This window comes from Arvicanthis niloticus, chromosome 1, assembly GCF_011762505.2.
Source record: "Arvicanthis niloticus isolate mArvNil1 chromosome 1, mArvNil1.pat.X, whole genome shotgun sequence".
In the NCBI taxonomy this organism is placed as follows: domain Eukaryota; kingdom Metazoa; phylum Chordata; class Mammalia; order Rodentia; family Muridae; genus Arvicanthis; species Arvicanthis niloticus.
In genome coordinates, this window is record NC_047658.1 from 73,102,714 (window position 1) to 73,124,813 (window position 22,100).

Sequence of the window (22,100 nt, forward strand, 5' to 3'; positions counted from 1 at the left end):
AATAAAAATCCTGTATCCATAATTACTCATTTCTCTCATATTAGCCTTTGTTTTGCTCCTGTCTTATACTTCACAACTTTATTTTATTGATCCCCTTTCACAAGCTCAGTAACATTTCCAGAGAGTTCAGTTGTACAGACATGTCTAATTTCTGCCATGTAGAACTCTAAGCAAATTGCTGCACTTGGACTGAATCAATTCTCTCTCTCTCTCTCTCTCTCTCTCTCTCTCTCTCTCTCTCTCTCTCTCTCTGTGTGTGTGTGTGTGTCTGTGTCTGTGTCTGTGTCTCTCTGCGTGTCTCTCTCTGTCTCTCTGTGTCTCTGTCTCTCTCTTTCTCTGTGTGTGTCTCTGTCTCGGTATGTGTCTCTGTGTCTCTGTCTCTGTGTCTGTATTTCTCTCTCTCTCTCTCTCTCTCTCTCTCTCTCTCTCCCTCCCTCCCTCCCTCCCTCCCTCCCTCCCTCCCTCTCTGCCTGTCTTTCCCTCCCTCCCTTTCTCTCTCCCTTCTGCACCTTCTGTCTCTTCTATCTTCCTTCTTTTCCTTCCTTGTTTTCTTTCAAAAAGCAGTGCAATCTGTCTCCTAGGAATCATTTTACGTCCTCTGGATTTAAAAGAAATGGAGCAACGTTTAAATCAGCAGTCATATTATAAATTAATAAATCATTGAACAAGAAAAATCATAAAAATCATTTTTAAAATCCTTATGATAAAATGAATGTCAAACATTATTCCTTGAACATTTTTGTCAAAAACTTTTCTAGAATGTCCAGTCTGTAGCTGTGAGAAAATTGACATAACGTTCGGATCTTAGTAAATTTAGGGAAAATTGGAAGAGGGAAAGCCACTCCAGGTGTATACATTTGTGGATAAGAGATAAAGATGAAAGATTAGGAATCTGACATACTTTTAGCAAATCAAGAAATAATTATGCTGGTTGACACTTAATTTAGTTGATTTGGGGACAAGGTTGACCTCTGGGAAAATTCTCAATTTAAAAACACATCATCCATGAAAATGACTTTGGGCTAGAACAGGAAAGTTGGCTCAAATATTTTGGTCATCCTGATAAGCCCTTAGAAATAGTGATCATGAGACTGCTCACGAAATTTTGTTTATTGCCTTGCTTGTTCTTTGACTATTTGTGTTTATTGTCTTGCTTGTTCCTTGACTATTTGCATCTATTGTATTGCTAGTCTCTCAACCTAGAACTGATCTGAATACTTGCATGTAATTCAAATGGTATAAAAGCAAAAAGGAGGAGTGGGGATGGCATAGGGGGTTCTAGGGAGGGGAAATGGGGAAAAGGGATGACATCTGAAATGTAAATAAATAAAACATCAAATAAAAATAAATAAATAAAATCATGTCATCAACAAATAAAAATACATTAGTTCTTTTATTTTCTATTTGACTAACTCATGATAATGTCAGATGAAGTTATGTCCAGGGTCCTTTTTCCTCAAGCTATCCCAAAGCATTGGTCTTTATATACACAGGCCATGTGCCACCTCCATGCTGTTAACTGCTAGAGTTTCAGATGCAGATTTTATTTCTCTGCTCCAAGTAAAGAGTCAGAACTCCCTACCCTAATCTTAGCTCATGCTTGATGCTCTCGAAAAGGTCAGGGATCACTTCACTTTACTTCAGAGTTACAAAGATATGTTTCTAGTTCATGTGTGAGGTTTGAAGACATTGTTCACCTACATGTGTATCTTTCCACATACTTACTTCATGTATGAGGTTTGGAGATATGTTCACCTGCATATGTTCACATATTTTTGCTTCAATCTGCTACATATTCTTTATTGTGTTATAAATTCTAATTTGTTTCTGCCGAAGACTAGTTTCAACATCCAGGGTAAACTGAGGTGGGGCATAAAGCAGACTTTTCTTTGAGGAAATAAAAGCTTGATACACTGGGGTCGGCAAAAGAAATTCCTTGGAGACCAACAAAAAGAGGATAACACACACACACACACACACACACACACACACACACACACACACACACTGGGTGGATAAAGCAAGCTTCAGTAAGCTCTAACAGCTTTGCACATACACATACATACACCTTCATTCACACTTTTTGTGGATGGGTGGAGCAAAGCTCCAACAACTTTATTTTTTCTCACACAGCTTAAATATCAAAGCCAAATCTTTCATGCAATAAAGCAGTTACAATGTAACTACATTCTATTTTTCTTCTAGTGAATGATTACAATAAGCATAGATAAGAAAAAATGTTCTCTAACATTCTCACATGAATAAACATTTTATGTGCAAGTGAAAAAGAAACAAATTATTCCCAAGAACCCACATACATTCATAACTAATCAACTTGTTATAGATTAACAAAGTGTAATTGAGGTAATATCCTCAGCCAGTATCTTTTACTGGCAGGCTGCAGTTTGTGGTTACAAAAAAAGGCTCAATTACTTTATTATTCATCTTAAAAAATAATCTTAAAACAATCTTAAGAGAATCACAAATTTAAACTTTTATATGAAAATTCAGTCATTACTACTTTAAATCTTCAGGGTGCACATCTACTCATTAACAATTTCTTATTAAATCATTTCAGAAAGCTGAGGACAAAAACGATTACAAGAAATTAATCATCACCTTGATCACCAGCTCTGCTTCAGTAAGAGTTACATCAGCCAATGCTAGCTGGGCTTCCATTGTTCTTGTTCCTTGACCTTAAAAAAATCCCTCAATTTAACTATTATGAATGTGCCTTTCTGAGCTTCAAATTGTACTCTAAGATTTTTCTACAACAGAGCCATTAAAAAAAAAAAATCTTAACCTAACTTTACTAACAATCTATTTCTCCAAATTCTTTTTAAGGGTGGCGGTCATTGCTAGCAATGTACATCTCTAAATTATTTCCTGGGATGATGGATAAGTTATTAATCTGCTCCAGCAGCAATGCTTGAAAAAGACCAAGCACTACTATTGAAAATGACAATGATACTGCCCAGTGAGGACCTTGGAGCCCCCTTAGAGTTTTCATACAACTCATAGATTACGAGAGGTATGTACATGAAGGTAACAAGTAGAGCGATATTCTTTAAAAGCATGAAGTCCTCAGGTCTTGTAGTCCTCTGAGTTCTGCCTCTCTGAGGCACAACCATCATAGTTGGGCTAACCCATGGGCTGAATTCTAGGAATTTTAAAGCTGTTTCCTCTTTCTCTTGCAAGGTTCCCAGCATGTGTCCACAAAAAACAGAGAGACATTCATTCCAAATATAGGACAATCAAACACTCAGTAAAATCTATTAAAGTAAGTTTCCAAATTTCACATTTTTAAAAAGCAAAAATTAAAAATCATTTTGAACGTTGTATAAATAGGTAATATACATACTATCTTTCTCTTTAAGTATTTGTGGGAGTAAATAGTCATTTGTTCTAAAATGTCTTTCTCTATGAAAAATATGACTTAACATTGCTACCTTATGATCTTGGCAGTACGACAATGGCATTGTCATAAACTCTAATGTCAGTAGTTAGTATGGATAAATTATATAATACCTTTATGACAAGCCATCTGATAACCACTGCTTTGAATTCAAACTTCAAAAATGTTTTAATTAAAGGCCAAAGAGATGGCTCAGCTAACAAAGATGATTGCTGCCAGACCTGATAAGTTGATTTCTGTCCCTAGACTCCATGGTTGAAAATGAAAATGAGTGTTAAAAAGTTACCTCATAACCTCCATAAATGTGCATGTGTGTGTACATATTCACACATGCATTAAAATAGAAGAAATAGTTTTAATGCTTTAATTTGTATTATACTTTATATATTTTTAAAGAATTAACATTGTAATAGAATGAACAATTGCTTCATTTATTTTAAGCACACATTTTATTATTACTTAGAATTAGACATTTTCATAATTTTAGTTTACTATAAGTTGCTGCTGTTATGTAACATTTTTATATTATCAAGTGAAACTCATCTCCCATGCTTTCTGTCACATGATCCTGTCTTCATCAACAAATACATTTATCTGAAATAAAATGTATATAAATTATTATTATTAATTATCTCATTTCCACTAAGACCTCAATTACACTTCAGGCTTCACTCCCTGGGCTTTTGAAAAGCTATTGCAATTGCCACCACCAAAATAAATGATAATAATAACAGTAAAATTATATATCAACCAATTGAACAAACTAAAAGAAATGGATAGCTTTCTTGACAGATTTAACCTGAATTATTAGAGCCGAATAATGAAATATAAAACCTGAGCAGACAAGAAAAAAGACAATTGAATCAGTATCATAAATACATAATGTCTCTCATCACACAGACAGACAGACAGATATTTTAGAGCTGGGTATGGTGGTTCACTTAGAGTTGAAGATTGCTATGACTTTCTGTAAAATATGGATCACAGAATTAAATCTTGTCTCAATAAACAAAAAAAAAAAGAAAACAAAATAAGAGGAGGAAGAAATTAAAAAAAATAAGTTGAGACTATATGGCTTGACTTCAATGCTGAGTTATATCAATACTTCTTCAGCTTTTAACAAAATAAAAGCAGAAAAGATATGTAACAAATTAATTTTTTGAGGCCAAAAAAGACAAAGACACTGCAAAAAAAAAAAGTTATACCACAACTGTAGAGATAGATGTAGCCATATCTTCAACAAGATACTAACAACCAAAATGAAAGGATGCATTGAGACTAGTGCTCTATGGTAAAGCAGTACTTATACACAGGAAGTAGAGATGAATCAATGTTCCACATAAATTCATTTGATACACTTTGTTAACAAATCAGAGATATACTCATGCACTCCCATTAATATATGTGAAAATTTATTTTATGAAATTTGTCATCCTTTAATGATATTTCTTAACATATTGGGCAAATAGGAAAAGTTTCCCACCAACATAAAAGTCAAATTAGATAAGTCTGTGAACAGTATGACAGGACATAGATAGGTGATGGGCTTGACCCCACCCTACCTGAGGAGCTCTTGGCAGGTGATGGCCATTGAGGAAAGAGGAGTTCAGTTTCGTCCACAGTGTGGCCCATAGTACAGTGCTTGATTGTTAGAGCTAGCTGTCTTCTGTCCTCTCATGAGGCAAATAATACATAAAAGTAATATCAACTTTTTATAGCATTTGGTATATGTTAGTCTAGTATGGATATATGAAAATGCTTGTGCATACATAAGGACAAATAACTGTATGTACACACACAGTTATAAATAGGATAGTAACAAATTCTGACCAGGTTACAAAGTTATTAAGCTCACTTCTAATTTCTAAATGTTACTGAACTGTGTGTGTGTGTGTGTGTGTGTGTGTGTGTGTGTGTGGACATTTTTTTTTTTTTTACATTTTCTTGAATTTTGGGGGATTTATCAGAAAAGGGAAGGATTTTTAGCAAGTTGAATTTTTGTATAATGTGTTCACGCACATGATTAAATCCTTTTTTCAGTGGAAGTTTCTATGTTAATATTTCAATGAAACTTCTTTTGGATTTTTCTGTTAACTATTGGGGGTGGGACTTTCCAGGCATTTACTCTTACAGAGGCTCTGTTGACACCAGGATGCTCCCTAGTATCTTTCAACTAAAGTCCCAACACATATGTGGAAAATTAGAGCTTTTAGAAAACTAGAATGATATTGAGAGCTAGCTTTATCTTAGTAAAATATATTTAACTTACTATTGACAACTTATTTAATGTATACATTGTATAAGTTTATACATTGTTTAAGTTTATTATTTAAAGTGGCTTTTACTAATTGTAACTATACACACACATAGTTACCATTGCTGCATATATATATATATATATATATATATATATATATAATATAAATATATATACATACACAATTGCAGACAGTAACAACAGTTACAAAGGACAGGCAGATATCTCCATGAAACCTAGTCTCAAAAGAAAAAAAATAGAACTCCTGAAATATCAGGAAATCTTAAAATAAATGATTTTAGAGTTCTTAATTTAGTATAAGAATTATGTTGACAAAAATAACTATAATATAAAGACTTCTATTGCCTCATGTATCTGCTGATGGTCAGAGAAATGCTTTACACTTCAGCAGAAAGTGAGATCCTTTGAAATATCAAAATATAATGTAATAATTTCAGAGAATTAATAAAAATAGTCTTAAGATAGCCAATGGATTTCTGTTTTTACTTTCTTTACATAAGAAATTGTATCTTCACTGTTATCTATATATAAATATAAAATAATTTGAAGTCTACACTAATAGGAAGTCACTAAGATATTTTCCCACACTCTCTGGATGTATTAGATTATATAGTGAAAATTTGCATGGATATTATCGTTTTGAAAGTGAAGCATTTTAAGTAAATTTCATTTATTCTTATTTCTCACAGAGCTGACATTTAAAAGAAGTTTTGTTTGAGAATACACTATCTTTAACATCTGTTCTCATGTTAACATGTACTCACTGAAGAGAAAAGGAAAACCACTCGATCTTGGATATGCTTAGTCTTCACCCCATAAATGATGGGGTTAAGCATTGGGGGCACGACCACATAGAGGTTGGCCACTAGGATGTGGATGTGGCGAGGGATGGTTTTGCCTCCAAAGCGATGGGCAAAAAATGAGAAGAATGCAGGTGTGTAGAACAAAAGAATAACACAGATGTGGGAGCCACATGTGTTGAGGGCCTTATATCTGGCAGCCCAGGAAGGGATTTGAAAAACAGTGTGAAGGATCATGGTGTAAGAAATAATGATGAGTAGTATATCCATCCCTGTAGACAAGAGGGCCATAGTAAGCCCATATATTATGTTGACAGTGATATTGTCACATGCCAATCTGGCAATGCCCATGTGCTCACAGTATGAATGGGGAATTATGTGTCTCCCACAATACAGAAGTCGATATACAAGGAAGATGAATGGACCACAGATGAGAAAGCTTCTGACCACAGCTGCTGTGCCAATCTTGCCAATGACTGAGGAAGTAAGGATGGTGGAATATCTCAGTGGGTAACAGATGGCCACATAGCGGTCAAATGCCATGGCCAGAAGAATAGCTGACTCTGCCACAAAGATGAAATGTATGAAGAACATTTGGGACACACAACTACCAAAGGATATACCCCTGGAACGGAACCAGAAGATGGCCAGCATCTTGGGGGCTGTAGCTGTGGAGAGCAAGAGGTCTGCTAATGCCAGCATAGAGAGAAAAAAATACATGGGCTCATGGAGACTTCGTTCAGTCACTATGAGGAAGATCAGGAGGATATTGCCTATGATAGCCACAATGTACATAGAACAAATGGGGATGGCTATCCAGGTGTGTAGATCTTCCAGTCCTGGGATTCCAATCAGAACATACCACACATCCTGTGGATTGGTGTGGTTGTGAAAGGAAGAGGCCACCTTCATTGTATACACAAGCTTTGGCTCTTTAACACGCACTGCAGCGTTAAAGATTGAGGAGTACAACCAAGACTGGATGAGGTCTCATCATATCTTCCCCAATATTTGCATCTGTGTGAAAGCATTGAGGAGAATTAACTAGGCTAAACATGCTGCACACCTTTGATCAAGCAATTAATTATTGAACCTTGAAAATGGTTATCATTTAATAAATATTTAATATGTACTTTAGCACTTTATGTATATAAGCTTATGAAATTCTTATGGTGACCAACTCGGGGGTCTCTGTGTTAACCTATAGCATCCACATATTATTCACATGGGCAGAAAAGAAAGGGTTTATAAGCTTTGAGTCTTTTTCCATAGAACTCATTGAATCAAAAACTCAGGCAAAGAAAATCTTAGCTCTAATCTTAGTCATCCTCCACTACTTATATTTCAAAATAAAACTAGACACAGGATATGTATACCATCAAGTCTCTCATTCATCATATTCTTGAAAAAAAGATATGAAATTGAGATTTGTTACTCAGAAAATAAAGTTTGATAAGGTAGATTTCAAGCATAATAGCATAACATGCCCTCTTCTATCAATGATCAATGAATTGATGCTAACCCTTGTTTTAGCCATTAAGACCACAAAAATGAAGTAAATATATCCCTGTCTGCCTACAACCCAACTCTGAAAAATCTGTATGAGATTTTAAAGAGCTGAACTATTTGAAATACCAGATTTTATTGGGCTCTGAAATGAACAAGACCACTATGTCGTCAAAATTTTTTTTACTAGAATCAACTTAAGTTTCTATTGGAAATTAGACAATAGACCTTTATATTATCAAGCACAGAACATAAGCAAATGATGATAGCTACAAAAACAAATAGAACCTATCACACAGTCAAGAATGCATAGTTCTTTAATAAAAAAGAAAAGTGGTTTGCTGGTTACAAGTTTTACATGAGGGGATAAAAGATAAAAGCCAATACATTGCTAGACTAATGTACTAAGATAGTGTGTGTGTGTGTGTGTGTGTGTGTGTGTGTGTGTGTAGATAACACACAGAATAGACATCACTATGAGATTACAAATTAATAGACAGCTCCATAGTTCTCCAAGCCCAGATAGCAAAAATCCTTTATTGCCAAAATGCACATGGGTTACAAAATGATTATCTCAGTCTACTTAACAGAGAAAACTCTTTGTCAGCTGTACATCTAACAGGGAATTAGTATTGTTAATATATAAAGATCTCAAGAGATTAAGTATGGTAAAAGAAAGTCATCAATTGAGTATATGGGTTTTGGGACTGAATAGACGGTGATCTACAGGAGAAAAAGGGCAATGTTTGAAAAAGTGTTTGACATTCTTAGCCATCGAGAAAATACAAACGGAAACTGATTTGAGGTTTCACTGCATCTCAGATAATTGAAACTATGACTTTCACAGGGAAGTGAATGCCACTTGGGACTATTATGTTAAGCAAAGGAAGCCAGAATCAGAGATATAAATATTACATGTTTCCTGTCATATGAGGAATGTCATTTTAAATTTGCATATAGATGTATACATGCATATGATATGTAGGTCATCAAAATATAGTCAGTTTTATGAGAGGAGGAAGTAATATAAATATAGAGAGGGAGCTAGAAACAGTCGTGGAGTGTCTATGTCATGAATATATGTGGAAACGTGTGGTAAGAGAAAAGGGACTGACCATGTGGGGTGCGAGGGGAGCAGGGGATGAGGAGGAGAGTGAGGATGCTAAGTATAATGATATAGATGGAGCTACATACAATGATATAGATAGTCAGAACTAAATATAATAATATAGCTGGGTAAATAAGTTACAATAAAACACATTTGTGTGTGATTAACCAAATCGTTAACTAACAGGGGAGCAGATGCCCTTTGTACCTTGATTCCACTACAATCGTGTCCTATCCACTATAATTGAGCACCCTAACTGTGCACCAAGGCACTGTATTGTTACCACCTTTCATTTGTTACTATGTGCAAAGTTGCCTCCTTTATCTGATTGAAATATTAGGCACTGCTTATTTAATTATTAATTAAGTATATAAGTTTAATTATTAGTTAAATATATAAGTCGGTATCCGCCTATATGACTTTAGCATAAGTCGTCATGAAGCTGTTTAAAAACAATGAACATTAATAGATCTGTTTCATTCACATAAACCAACTGGTAAATGGGACTTAGCTGGGAAGAAGAATCTCCATAGGGGGGGGAAAAAAAAAAACAAAACATGGTGTAAAGATGTAAGGGAAGCAAACAGATTTTCCCTTCAGATTTTCCTTGTTGGCGGTGAGCATTAGCTACCAATTATATTTTATTTTATTTTATTTTATTTTATTTTATTTGTCTTTCACTCTGGGATTTGTGATTAAAGTGTTGGTTTGTGCTCCTTGTAAGTGCACTATGACTATATCGATTGCATAGTCTAGCTGCAGCTGCCCACATTGGACCTGAACACCATCAGCTAAGATGTACTTGGCTGTGTGCACAGACTGTTACTTACTTGAATTGTAGTTCTCTTGCTGATAAATTACCTAAAAATTCAGCACCATTATAAGTCTAATCTCAAGTTAGCAGTTCAGGATAATAGCAACATAAATTACATAATAGCTACATAAATCTCTATTTATTGTGCAACAAATGACATTAGGGCTCTCATAAAATTACCAACATTAATATAAAAGTAATTGTTAATTTAAACAAATTTAACTTTCTGAGCTTCAGATTAAATTTGTTTATAACACATTCCCAAAACCAAGATACATTATCTTACCCTAACTATAACAATGTATAGTCTAAAATCATCAATTATTTTTATAATAGCCAGTGATAGAGACACTGGATGAAATTAAACTGCTGTTCCTACCAGTATATGACCTCCATCACATTCAGAGTTAACATCTCCAAGTCTCAGCTTTTTAATACACATCAGGACTGGTACCTGATATTATCATGCTCGGTACATTTTATGAAAATGTTCACACATTTGTTCTGGAATATATAAGATTTGTCTTTACTAAAATTTTTAAACAACTTAACCACCAGGAATTTATTGCACCTATATTCAAATCCTGATAGAAAAGGCCATTGTATAAATACAATATTAATAGGGAAATGTTGTGACTGGTGACTAAATCACTCAAAATAAAACCATACCACCATTGCAGAACAACTTAACTAGAGTTAAGTGCTGTACTCTATGAGTCAGAACTGCAGAAAACATGACTTAAGTTTCTCTAGTCATCTGCTGCAAGTTTCCTTTGAGCATAGCTGTGTACTTACTTGTTTCTGTTTGAAATTTGAAAATATTTAACAGGAGAAAGAGCAAAAGCAAGGACATTCCCAGAGCCTAAACAGCAAATCTGGAGCATTTACTTATACCTCTTTTTAGCTATCTCTTGGGCCCCAAACGTTTAGCCCAAGAGCATTGAGTTGTATCCTAACATAGAAGAAACGCCCAGCACCGGCTCTTCTCTTGAGAACTTCCCTACTCCTCCGCAGTCTGAGAAACATTTCTTATGGTTAGCATTCCCAAGCACTAAAGTTGACACATGTTCCAGTTTTCTTTGCATGTCAGAGATTTGTACTAGCACAATCATATTCTGTTCCCTGGAGGCACCTACTGTAATATGGCTGTAAATACAATGTATTGCAGAAGTGCTGAATTTGGTTTCAAAGCCACTATAAGGAGTTCTTTTTCAGCACATGTTCCTTCAAATATTAAGTCTCTTTGTCTTTCCTTCTGTTCCCTGGGTTACATGCTAGAATTATTCAGAATCAGAAGGGTCCAAAACTGCAAAAAGATGTCATAGAAATCTCTTTTGGCTTTTGAGTGAGATTTTTATTATTTTAATTTCTTATTATTTACTTAATTGATAATTAATTAAGATATTAAGATATTAATTTTTGTTTTTGTAAAGTATGAGTCTGTATGTGAATATACGTTACATGGAGGCTAGAGGCACCAGGCAATCCTGAACCAGGAATTAACGGTCATTATGAGCTGCTATTATAAGGCTAATGTGGATGTTGGGAACTGAACCCCAGGCATCTCTCTAGCCCAATTACCTAGCTTTCTTATAAAGCCCAAGGCCACCTGCTTAAAGATGGGTCCTCTTAAAGGTGGGCAGGGCTCTCCTTCATCAGTTAACCACCACCAAGGCAACCTTCCAGAGCTATGCCCACAAGCCAATCTCATCTAGTCCTCAATTGAGACTTTTTTTCTAGGATGAATCAAGGCTACTTCAGGTTGTCAGTTAAAGCTAACTGGGATATACTGTTATCACCATCTGAAGGTAATTTCTCTAATGATCCTGTTACATACCGGTAGGGGGCAGAAGTGTTCCACTGATTTTTTTTTCCCCCCAAAGACGCATGAAGCAAGTCTACTTCTAAATGTGGCCAGGTCATCTAGGGTTTTGGTATAGCTGAAAACATAGATAAGAACCCTTTAAAAAGTTTTTTTCCAAAGAACTGGGGCTTACAGGTTCCAGATATGCTGATACCGGACAGCACAGTTAACCACACACTTGGAGACTTTGCTATCAGTGCACATGAGTTGCATGCCTACTCATTCTGTACCTGCTCTCTTTAGTTACTCACAGTGTCTCCATTATTTTATTCACTGCATATTTTATAAGACATGTATAAACAATATGCTAATCTTAACTTAAATATAAAGTGTTTTCTATTTAATATTATTTTCTATTTTTAATATATTTTAAACATATTATTTCATATTTTATAATATACAGCAACATAATAAAGTATACATGAATAATACACCTATTTAACTGTGGCCATCTGAGGTTTCTGAGTAGCTGCCACCAAAATTTAAATTATTTAATTGATATAAGACAAAAATGGTCTCTCTCAAGTGAGTTTTGTTTTGTTCTTTAAATAATCTCTCTTTATGGAACCACAGAAAAAATAAAGTCAGCCATAAGGATGACTGTAAATCAATAAAGCAGAAAATAAAATGACAAATGAACCTATCTTTTAAATGTATTTCTTAAAATTTCTGACAAATAATAGTTGTGTGTTTTCATGGAATACAATGTACCTGTATAAACTATAGAAAGCATCAATCCAGCCAATTAATTTATCTACCACCTCACTAAGTTACTTTTTAAGTGATAAAAAGGTCCATTCTTTGAAAGAAAATAGATAAAAATAGAGCTTATCATGCTAAAAGATATGTTATATTGGAAGACAAGCGTGATATGCTTTCTCTTATATGTGGAACACACGAGGTAAGAACATCAAAATGGAGTATTACAGAATTTTAAAGGAAGTCCTATATGCCACCATCCAGCACAGTGAAAGCAAGGGAGCAAGTTTCCAGGCAAGCTCCAGCTCCATTTCTCTGTGGCCTACAACTGTAGTGTGAGGTGTCTTCATTAGGAGATGTCAACATCTAGGAAATAGCCTGTAGTGGTGGGGGCATTACTATCTGTACTCCAGGTCTCTCTGAGCAGTAACTGACAGGGAAGCAGCCCACAGCAGCACTGGAATTAATAATCTATCTAACTTCACACCACAGGTGATGTACTATTCTTAATCCCACACAATGTTAGATCCCTACAATCACAAAAATTCATTTCAACATAAGCATACATATGGAAAGACTCATAGCCAAAGAGAGAATGTAGCATTTGTCTTCCTGGGCATGAGGTACCTTACTTAGTAAGCCAGTCTCTAGTTCCATCCATTTTGCTGAGATTTTCAAAAATTCATATTTTTTTACAGAGTCTTAAAATCTTGTCTGCCACATTGACATTATTTACTTCCCTGTCATTGGACATCTCAGCCAATTCCATTTCTTGATTGTGAATCAATCTGTAATCAACATGAGTGTGCAAGCATCACTGTAGTTCTATATAAAATCTTTCTGAGTGGTGAAGCCAGGTGTACAGGTAGTTCTGGTTTGAGTTTTTGAAGAATTTTGCCCACTGGTTTTTATAATGTTGCACTGGTTTTCACACCCATCAGTAGTGAATAGGGTTTCCCTTTCCGTATGTTTTTCCTCGTGTTCCCCACATTTGTTTTCTACGATAGATGGCTATTCCCACTAGAGTGAGGTGAACTCTCAGAATAGTTTTGTTTTACATTTTTCCTTATGGCTACACATATTGAAAACTTTTCAAAATATTTATAGGCAAAATTACTTTTCTTTCGAAAATCCTGTGTTGAGTGTCACAGTCAGTTTTTGATAGGGGCAAGCCAGTAATAACAGGAAAAAGTGCAGGACTGACACGAACACACATGTAAACCAACCAGCTATAATAGACGACCCAAAAAGAAACACAAGGATTGATAGCCACCTGATGTTTTTAATGGAGAAAAATGACAGAAACTCTCACTGGAGAAAAGTGTCATAACATTCACCTGTGGATGTTTTTCTCATTTAATTATAAGAACTTAGTGGATATATTTATCTTAATGTCACTCAAAACATCAGAAAATATTAAAGATACCTAGAATATGGATAAGCCTATTAAACAAGTTTACAAGGTAAAAATAATTTGAAGCCAATTCTTACTCTAATTTTTTAAAATGCTACTGCATATATTCGTTTGTACTGTGTATTAATGTGAACAGTGATGCCAATAGTCAATGTAGTGGCTGGCTGCCGGACTGCAAGACTTGTTCCCACATAAAGAATAAATTTTACTTTCAGATAAAAGAGAAATTTTGTATTTCTATGATGAATCTGTTCTTTCTTCTTCTTACTCTCCTAAATAATGTCACTGTGGGAATGAATAATTAGCTGGATACTATGGGTTTCGTCAAATCAGGACCCTAACACTTTCAGCTAAATCGATCTCCATTAATGCTTATTAGTCAGGTGATCAGCAATGTTTAATACACATTTTCTTTTCTTCGTGTTACATTTAAAAATTCTTATGACATTTACAAATGGAAAAAAAGAAAAGGGACAATTGGAAATTTTGTATAATAAAAACAAGATGAGTTAATATGAGAGAAAATTAAAATTCAATACCAAATACAGTTTTCCTCATAAGCTTCTCCTTAGTTTGAAATGTTTTGTATAAAATTTGCCTAAAAGGAGTATCCTTGGATCATGAAATTATGTGTCTTCCTTTTAGTTTCTATTTGTGACCCAGTCTTTTGATCCCCTAAGCTATCAATATTTCTGTTCCCCAACCCTTATTCTATGTGCCTGGCATTTCTGTTTTAAGTTTCTCCCCTTTATTCTCTGTAGTACTTCAGGGTACTGAATCAACAAATTCTGTCAGGATGCAGTAGCAGTGAGCAGTGTTTTCATATCAATGCACCACCACATTGAGGACTGTCTTTGCTGATAAGGAAGACTAGCTGTTTGTTTGGTGTGAAGTTACTACTGCAATTTAAAAAATACATCTTGCCTAGTTCTTGGGTTTTGAAGTATATATACCTATGAGAGAGGTGGAGAGTGAAAGAGACAGAAAGAGAGGAGAGAAAGAGGGGGAAGAAGGAAGAGGAGGAGGAGGAGGAAGAGGAGAGAGAGAGAGAGAGAGAGAAAGAAAGAGAGAGAGAGTCATGTTCTCAGAGTTATATTTTTGGTACAGTAAAAATCATCATAAGGGTCTATTTTTTGGTTTTTTGGTTTTTTTTTTTTTTTTTTTTTTTTTTTTTTTGGTGTTGTTGTTGTTGTCATTGCTGCTGTTTTCCTCCCAGTGTGAGTGCTTTTCATTTTCCTAACAATACATGAAGTAAGGGAACAGAATGTCTATTTCTGTGTGCTGAATAAAAGTTCAGTTTCCAAAACTGGCATGGGGAGTTTCTGATTAAATCAGCCCAGATACCAACAATAACCAATGATCAGAAAACCAAAGATAATACATTTTACAATAGTGAAATCTATAGGTACAACTCTTAAATGACTTAAACTACCTCTTATTAGTCTGTATCTGTTGGTGGTCTTCTGAACCCTGACAAAGCAGGCTGAGAGCTCAGTTGCTGTGTGGAGGTTGCTTCTTCCATCTCCTTGGGGGGTTAGAAAGTCCACTTGTGTCAGTTAGTGGAAAATTGTAAAAATCTTGAGTTTCAAATGAAACAATAAGGCATTGCCTCCAGAAAAACTGAGTATGACTTTCACAGGAGGTCCACATTTTATAACTGCAGCTTGACTCTGTTAGCAGGAATGCATTTATTTCTATTAATTAATTTATTTATTCACTTTATATGTCTATTGCAACCCCCTCCCAGTCCTCCCCTCACACAGCCCTCCCCCCCAACCCCCCTCCCCTTCTTTTATGAGAGAGTGGAGGCCACCCTTGGTATTCCCCCAACCCTGACAGATCAAGTCTTTGCATTTTATTAACCCAGTGTTAAGCTGGTTCCCGGCCTCCTTGAACTGATATTAGATAGATGTTCTGCCACGTGTGAAAGAGCATGCAGAGTTTGATTGCTGGTTTGTATTTAGAGTCATTTCTCAACTGGGGGATTTCCACTAAAAGCACTTAGTTCTGGACTAAAGACATTATACTTTGCCAAGTCAGGTTTTATACAGTTGAATAGATTGTGATAGTCTTTACAAATGCGAGTGACCTTCAGTAAAACTCACAAAAACCATAAAATGTCTCCCCATACCTATGCACAGTCATTGCATGCACTATGAGCAAAGACAGAAGAATCCGTAATCTACAAAACCACCTTGAGAGGATGCCAATGTTAGCACTGCTAGCTGTACACACACACACACACACATATGCACACTCACATTCTGCTCCAACACATGTCTGTTGCCTCTTTGAGAGCAACTATTCTAACAAACAAACAAAAAATAAAACAAAACAAAAAAAACCACAGTGATATCCCTTGGTGCCTTTCGATTTGCATTTTCTTAATACTGAGTTTCTTTTCATAAATGTCTTAGAAATTTGTGTGACTTCTTTTGAAAAATATGTTTTATTCCTTCTTGTATTTTACATTCTTTCTAGTGAGTGGCATGGGTTCCTTCTATACTTTGTATAGTAATCCATTGTTGGATATTAGTTCATAAATACTGTCTCTCATTTTAAATTAATCGTCATTTTGTTGATTATTCTCTATGCTTTGCAGAAACTTTATTATTTCCATTTTACTTGTTCATTTTTGTTCTTCTTGTCCATGTTTTTTTCTGTTCTTTTATTGGATATTTTCTTTATTTACATCTCAAATGTTATTCCCTTTCCTGGTTTCCTCTCCAGAAACCCCTATCCCTTCCTCCTCCTACTTCTTCTATGAGGGTGCACCACCACAGCCCTGCCAATTCCCACTACCCTGCCTTGGCATTCTCCTACACTGTCTAGAAAATTATCCATTTCATCCATAATTTCCAGTTTTGTTGGGTATAGTCTTTTGTAGTAGGATCTGATTATTTTTTGGATTTCCTCAGTCTCCGGTGTTATGTCTCTCTCTTCATTTCTAATTTCGTTAATTTGGATACTGTCTCTGTGCCCTCTGGTTAGTTTGGCTAAGGGTTTATCTATCTTGTAGATTTTCTCAAAGACCAAGCTCCTGGTTTTGTTGATTCATTATATTGTTCTTTTTTCTTTCTACTTGATTGATTTCAACCCCAAGTTTATTTCCTGCAGTCTGTCCATGATTCTACTGTTAGATTTTCTTTTTAAAAATGTTGGATTTTGCTGTTGTCTATTAAAACAAACCCCTCACTATGTATCCTAGGCTGTCACTATGGTTGTGCCTCAGGTTCTTGAGTGCTGACATCATAGGGATGCACTACAAACCTGCCTAAGAGCCAATCTTTAAAAACTTTGCCCTTCATTTAATTTTAGATATTTTGCAGTTTTATTTCTTAAGACTTTGATTAATTTTTAAGTTTAAGACAACAGATCAATTTAATTTTGTTTTGATGATTTCATCCTGTAATCTCATAATTGGTCTGTATTTATATGTATCATATGTATTATTCTAACAACATTGCCTTGTAGTTGAGAATAAGGAACACTTGAAATTCATATTTTGTTTCCAGAATTTCGCATGACCTAAATGCTTACAGAGTGAGGAACTGCAAACATGAAGTATTGCCAAGAATAAAACAAACAATTACAAAACTAGGAGAAAAAAAAAAAAAAAAAAAAAAAAAAAAAAAAAAAAAAAAAAAAAAACCAGAAACCAGTTCAGAGAGTCTAATCTCCATTCCCTTCATGGATTTTCAAAACAGACACTGGGGAAAATGTACTTGTGTTTGAGGTGAGCCCATGAAAGCTTCCTAAGTCAGCAAAGACTATCAAATAACAAAACATTCTAGTACTGTGTTTACCCCCTATTAACACCTCTAGCCCTCCAATGCAAACTGTGAATATGTGAAGATTCATTATCATTGTTAATGGGAGAAACTGGAGAAAAGGACTCAAAAGCTCCTGGGTTTCCTCTTCAAGCATAACTCTATAACACAGTGGGTTTTTTTGTTTGTTTGTTTGTTTGTTTGTTGGTTGGTTTTTTGGTTTTTGTTTTGTTTTGTTTTATTTTTAAGATAAAAGAGGTCAGGAGAAAATGGGAAATGTTCATAGAAAAGCAAGCAAGGAAGACACCCTTTAGGAGTAATGGACACTTGAGGGAGGGGAGCTTAGACTGAAGTCTCTAAGGTACTGGGCAAAAAGTGAAAAGACAAGGGGCATGTGTGAGAAAAATTAGAACAATACCAAGAATTACTATACAGCATAGTGGAAAACTATGCTGTAAATTAAACCCTTACTTAACTTCTTTTTGAGCGGTAAGCATAGGTGTCAGGGAAGGCTGCCCACAGAGTAGCCACTTACTGTCTCGCCACTTATCACAAAGCACCAGAAGTCAATTAGCACGAAGTTAAACTGAATACATTGTTTCTGAACTCTACTTCTTTGGTATTTTATTCTTGAAGAGTTTGGATTGAAATAGAAAGACATGACTTTCACCTTCCCTTCCCTCCCTCCAGCATGTTCCAACTGCTTTATATCATAAATGCTTCACATTAATCCTTCCAAGAAACACAAGTAATTAAAGACACAATTTTGATGAAAGTAAACATTATTTATTAGGCGCCCAAAGGTCTTCATCATTTTCCCCACAATTGACAGTTGTTCTCTAGGGGACACATAACCTTTCTGCATAGACAACAGCAGGAATGGGCTTAGTGGTACTTGTGAGCCAGGGCATTGGCCACTCCAGCCACCACCTTCTGGAAGGCAGCCTGTGCAGCAGGGGTGAATTCCTTGCCCAGGTGGTGGCCCAGCACAATCACAATCATATTGCCCAGGAGCTGTGGGAAGATGGAAGAGCCATCAACATAACTGTAGAGCAACAATAGCAGATGCTGAAGGCCACCTCAAATGGAATATACAGTTATAATCTTAAAAGCTAGGCAGAATGACAACTGGGTTCTACCAGTAAATTTTGATAAGAATTTGTCTATGGCAGACAAAATTTATAATCAAAATATACTCTTCTCTATCATCCTAGTCTAAAAGATAATTCATGCTCTATTATTCATTAGAGCTGTGCAAAGAATCAGAGAATCATTTATCTTTTTGTCCTCATAGTAAGTTACAAGGAAATATATGAAAAAAAAAGAGAAAGTAGAAAAAAGATGCACTTTAAAACTGCAACTGAAAATTAAAAGCTTACCAAAGAACGAGGAAATGGCAACAGAAGAACAGAGTGAGTGGGAGCAGCGGTTGTGAGTAGAAGATAAAATAACTGGACTCTTGTCAACACTCCACAGGGAACACCCACACACCATCATCAATACCGCTCCCTAGAATCCCTTTCCCTTTGCTTCTGATAGGAAGGTGAACAAGAAAGCCAGGAGAAGCAAACCCAGGAGCGCTCATCAGACTCACCCTGAAGTTCTCAGGATCCACATGCAGCTTGTCACAATGGAGCTCACTGAGGGTGGCAAAGGTGCCCTTGAGGTTGTCCAGATGTTTCAGGCCATCATCGAAGGCGTGTATCACCTTCTTGCCATGGGCCTTCACCTTGCCATTACCCATGATAGCAGAGGCAGAGGATAGGTCCCCAAAGTGGTCAAAGTACCTTTGGGTCCAAGGGTAGACAACCAGCAGCCTAAGAAGGAAAACATAGACAAGGGACACTGAAAGTTAGTGCCTGCTGAAAAGCAGACCTCTGTCTTCATGCACCCAACTTCTACTTGTTGGTAACCTGGATACCAACCTGCCCAGAGCCTCACCGCCAACTTCATCGGCGTTCACCTTTCCCCACAGGCCAGAAACTGCAGCCTTCTCAGCATCAGTCAGGTGCACCATGATGTCTGTTTCTGATGTTGCAAGTCAATACAACAGTATCAGAAGCAAATGTAAGAAGCAATTAGTCCTGCTCTGTTTTATATGCCAAACTCTGGTTACTGCCCACTGTGCCCTGTGTGAGCAGATTGGCCAATGCCAGGGTGTGGCTCTGCAGGGTGAGGCTTCAGAGATGACAGCAATGGCTATGGCACAGGCTTAGGCATCTGAGTTTTGAGTCCTCACTCTGAATAATGTCTGTTCTTATCTTTGCAGAAAACCTTGCTTCTAAAACATCTTTGCCTATTATATTATAAATTTTTGTATCCATAACCTAGTTTGTTAGATGCTACCTCTTCAATGTTGTTTACCACAAAAATATAACATTGAAGCACATTATACATGAGAAAATTTACCTGTTTTGTTTTGTTTTGCTTGGGTGGGTCTTTCTTTCTTTTTTTGCTTTCAGTTTGAGTGCATCAGAGGATCTCCCCTCTCATGAAACATAAGATAAGAAGACAAAATAATCATTATTCTATTGTTTTTCTAAGTCTATTTTTCTTCATGTTTTGAAGAAATCTTCAGGTAGGAAAATAAATTCATGTTTCTTTGTTTCCTTGTTTCTCTAATTTATTAATTTAATCAGATAATTTATAGAAAGTAGCATAGACCTGTATTGATCATGTCTTAGACATGATTGTCTTTTTTAGTTTTTGGGATACAGAGATGGAAACAGAAAACTCTCAATTCAGAAAAAATAAAAAATATATACGAAGCCACTTATAACCAAAGATTAGTGGCAATATTCAGAGAGAAAGAAAGAAGGAGGGAAAGAAGAGAGAAAGGTTTTTCCAGTGACAGGGAAAATCAGTGGCAGGGAGCTTGAAAGACATTCTCCCTGTGTTCAAGAGTCTCTCTCTCTCTCTCTCTCTCTCTCTCTCTCTCTCTCTCTCTCTCTCCCTCTCTCTCCTCTACTCACTGATTCAGTCACTCATCCTGTTGTTTTCTGGGCAGTGTGTATACTATGTATGTTTTAGAATCATGTTCTTGCTTGATAATCCTTACCTAGTCCCATTTGCTCTCTATATTTGTCATTACTATTAAATTATGTAATTTTAATCTTCATGCCTTTTCAATCTCACTTTATCCGCCAAACTTTCACATAAAATTTCCCCAGCTTCTCATTCTAAGAAGAACTTCAGGTGTGCTTTTTCTTATTGGTATTAAAAGCCCCAGGAAGCTTTAAAGAAGCTCTGAGGTTCACACAAAGAGAAGGTACAAAACTCTGAAGAGGAGGAGGTCCTGAGAAGCAAGGCTTCAGCATGAGATGAGGGAGGGACATGGGGTGAGAATGACTCATGTGCATGAGAGAGATATGTGAAAGCATTGAACCTTGAAGAGAAGCAGTAAGCACTTCTGAGCAGTGGGTTAGCTCTGCTCTTGCTCTCTCTCTTTCTCTCTCTCTCTCTCTCTCTCTCTCTCTCTCTCTCTCTCTCTCTCTCTCCTCTCTCTCTCCTCTCTCTCTCTGCTCTGTCTCTCTCTATCTCTGCCTCATTCTGTCGCTCTCTGACTCTTAGTCTCATTCTGTCTCTCTCTCAGTCTCTCTCTGTCTTTGCCTCTCTGTCTCTCCTTTGTTTCCTTCCTTCCTTCTTCCTTCTTTCCTTCCTTCCTTCCTTCCCTCTCTATAAGACCCCTATGAGCCCTGCTTACTTGTTTAGTTAGTCATGTTCTCGTGGAGTCCTCAACTCCTCTACCTCCTAGAATTCTTCCTCTTCCTCTCTTTTGAGACCTGTGGCTCTGCCTAGTGTTTGCCCGTGGGTCTCTGTATTTGCTCCTATCAGTTGCTGGATGATGGCTCCTTCATGATGAGTGAAATACACACTGATCAATCTATGAGTATATGAGAATATCATCAGGAATTACTTCATTGACATTTTTAAAAAAGGTTTTGCCTGACATGTTTGGGTCTATCCTGGGTCTCTGGGCTGACTATCTCTGGTTCTTGCTTCATGCCTGATTTCTATGAAGATTTTACTATGCTCAGGAATGTAAGAGTGAGCTTCTTGGAATGACTCTGAAGTAGCTCCATTTCTGTCCTACAAGCCTGTGATGTTTGGGGACTTTCCCAGATGTGAAGAGGTCTCAGAACCTGTGTATACTTCCCTGCTCAGGAAAATATGGAAAGATATAAGAAAGCATTTGCACTGAGGCTTGACACAGCAAACCATCTATACAAACCCATACATGCATGCAATAACAATTGATGAAAAGAGAATTTGAAGGAGAGTTGCAACAGTTATTTGAGATTGAAGATGGAGGGAAGAAACATTTTAATTAAATTATAATCTCTAAAAAAGAAAAAAGCTATAAAATAAACATATTTAGTGTAGTTTGTCAGTTATACATTTCAGTGTATAACAGGCAGAGATACTGTGATTG

The 22,100-nt window shown here is 36.2% G+C and overlaps 2 protein-coding genes across 3 annotated transcripts; both read right to left on the reverse strand.

Annotated features, from left to right (window-relative positions):
- Nucleotides 1–2,086: 2,086 nt before the first annotated feature.
- On the reverse strand, nt 2,087–10,772 carry LOC117718156 (olfactory receptor 52Z1P). 2 transcript variants are annotated; one of them, XR_013112348.1, is made up of 3 exons: nt 10,717–10,772; nt 4,978–7,510; nt 2,087–4,009 (listed from the first exon to the last, which is right to left on the reverse strand). XR_013112348.1 is itself a non-coding variant. In XM_034515684.2 (2 exons), the coding sequence occupies exon 2, from the start codon at nt 7,403–7,405 to the stop codon at nt 6,443–6,445; it is 963 nt and encodes a 320-aa protein (XP_034371575.1). In that variant the 5' UTR covers nt 7,406–7,510; nt 10,717–10,772; the 3' UTR covers nt 2,087–6,442. The 2 variants fall into 2 exon arrangements, 1 of the variants encoding a protein (XP_034371575.1); XM_034515684.2 differs by having other exon boundaries at nt 2,087–7,510.
- A 7,660-nt stretch (nt 10,773–18,432) lies between these two features.
- Nucleotides 18,433–19,758, reverse strand: LOC117723833 (hemoglobin subunit beta-1-like). The gene is made up of 3 exons (XM_034523394.2): nt 19,594–19,758; nt 19,263–19,485; nt 18,433–18,682 (listed from the first exon to the last, which is right to left on the reverse strand). Exons 1-3 carry the CDS (start codon nt 19,683–19,685, stop codon nt 18,554–18,556), a joined length of 444 nt encoding a protein of 147 aa, XP_034379285.1. The 5' UTR covers nt 19,686–19,758; the 3' UTR covers nt 18,433–18,553.
- Between the last annotated feature and the right edge of the window lie 2,342 nt (nt 19,759–22,100).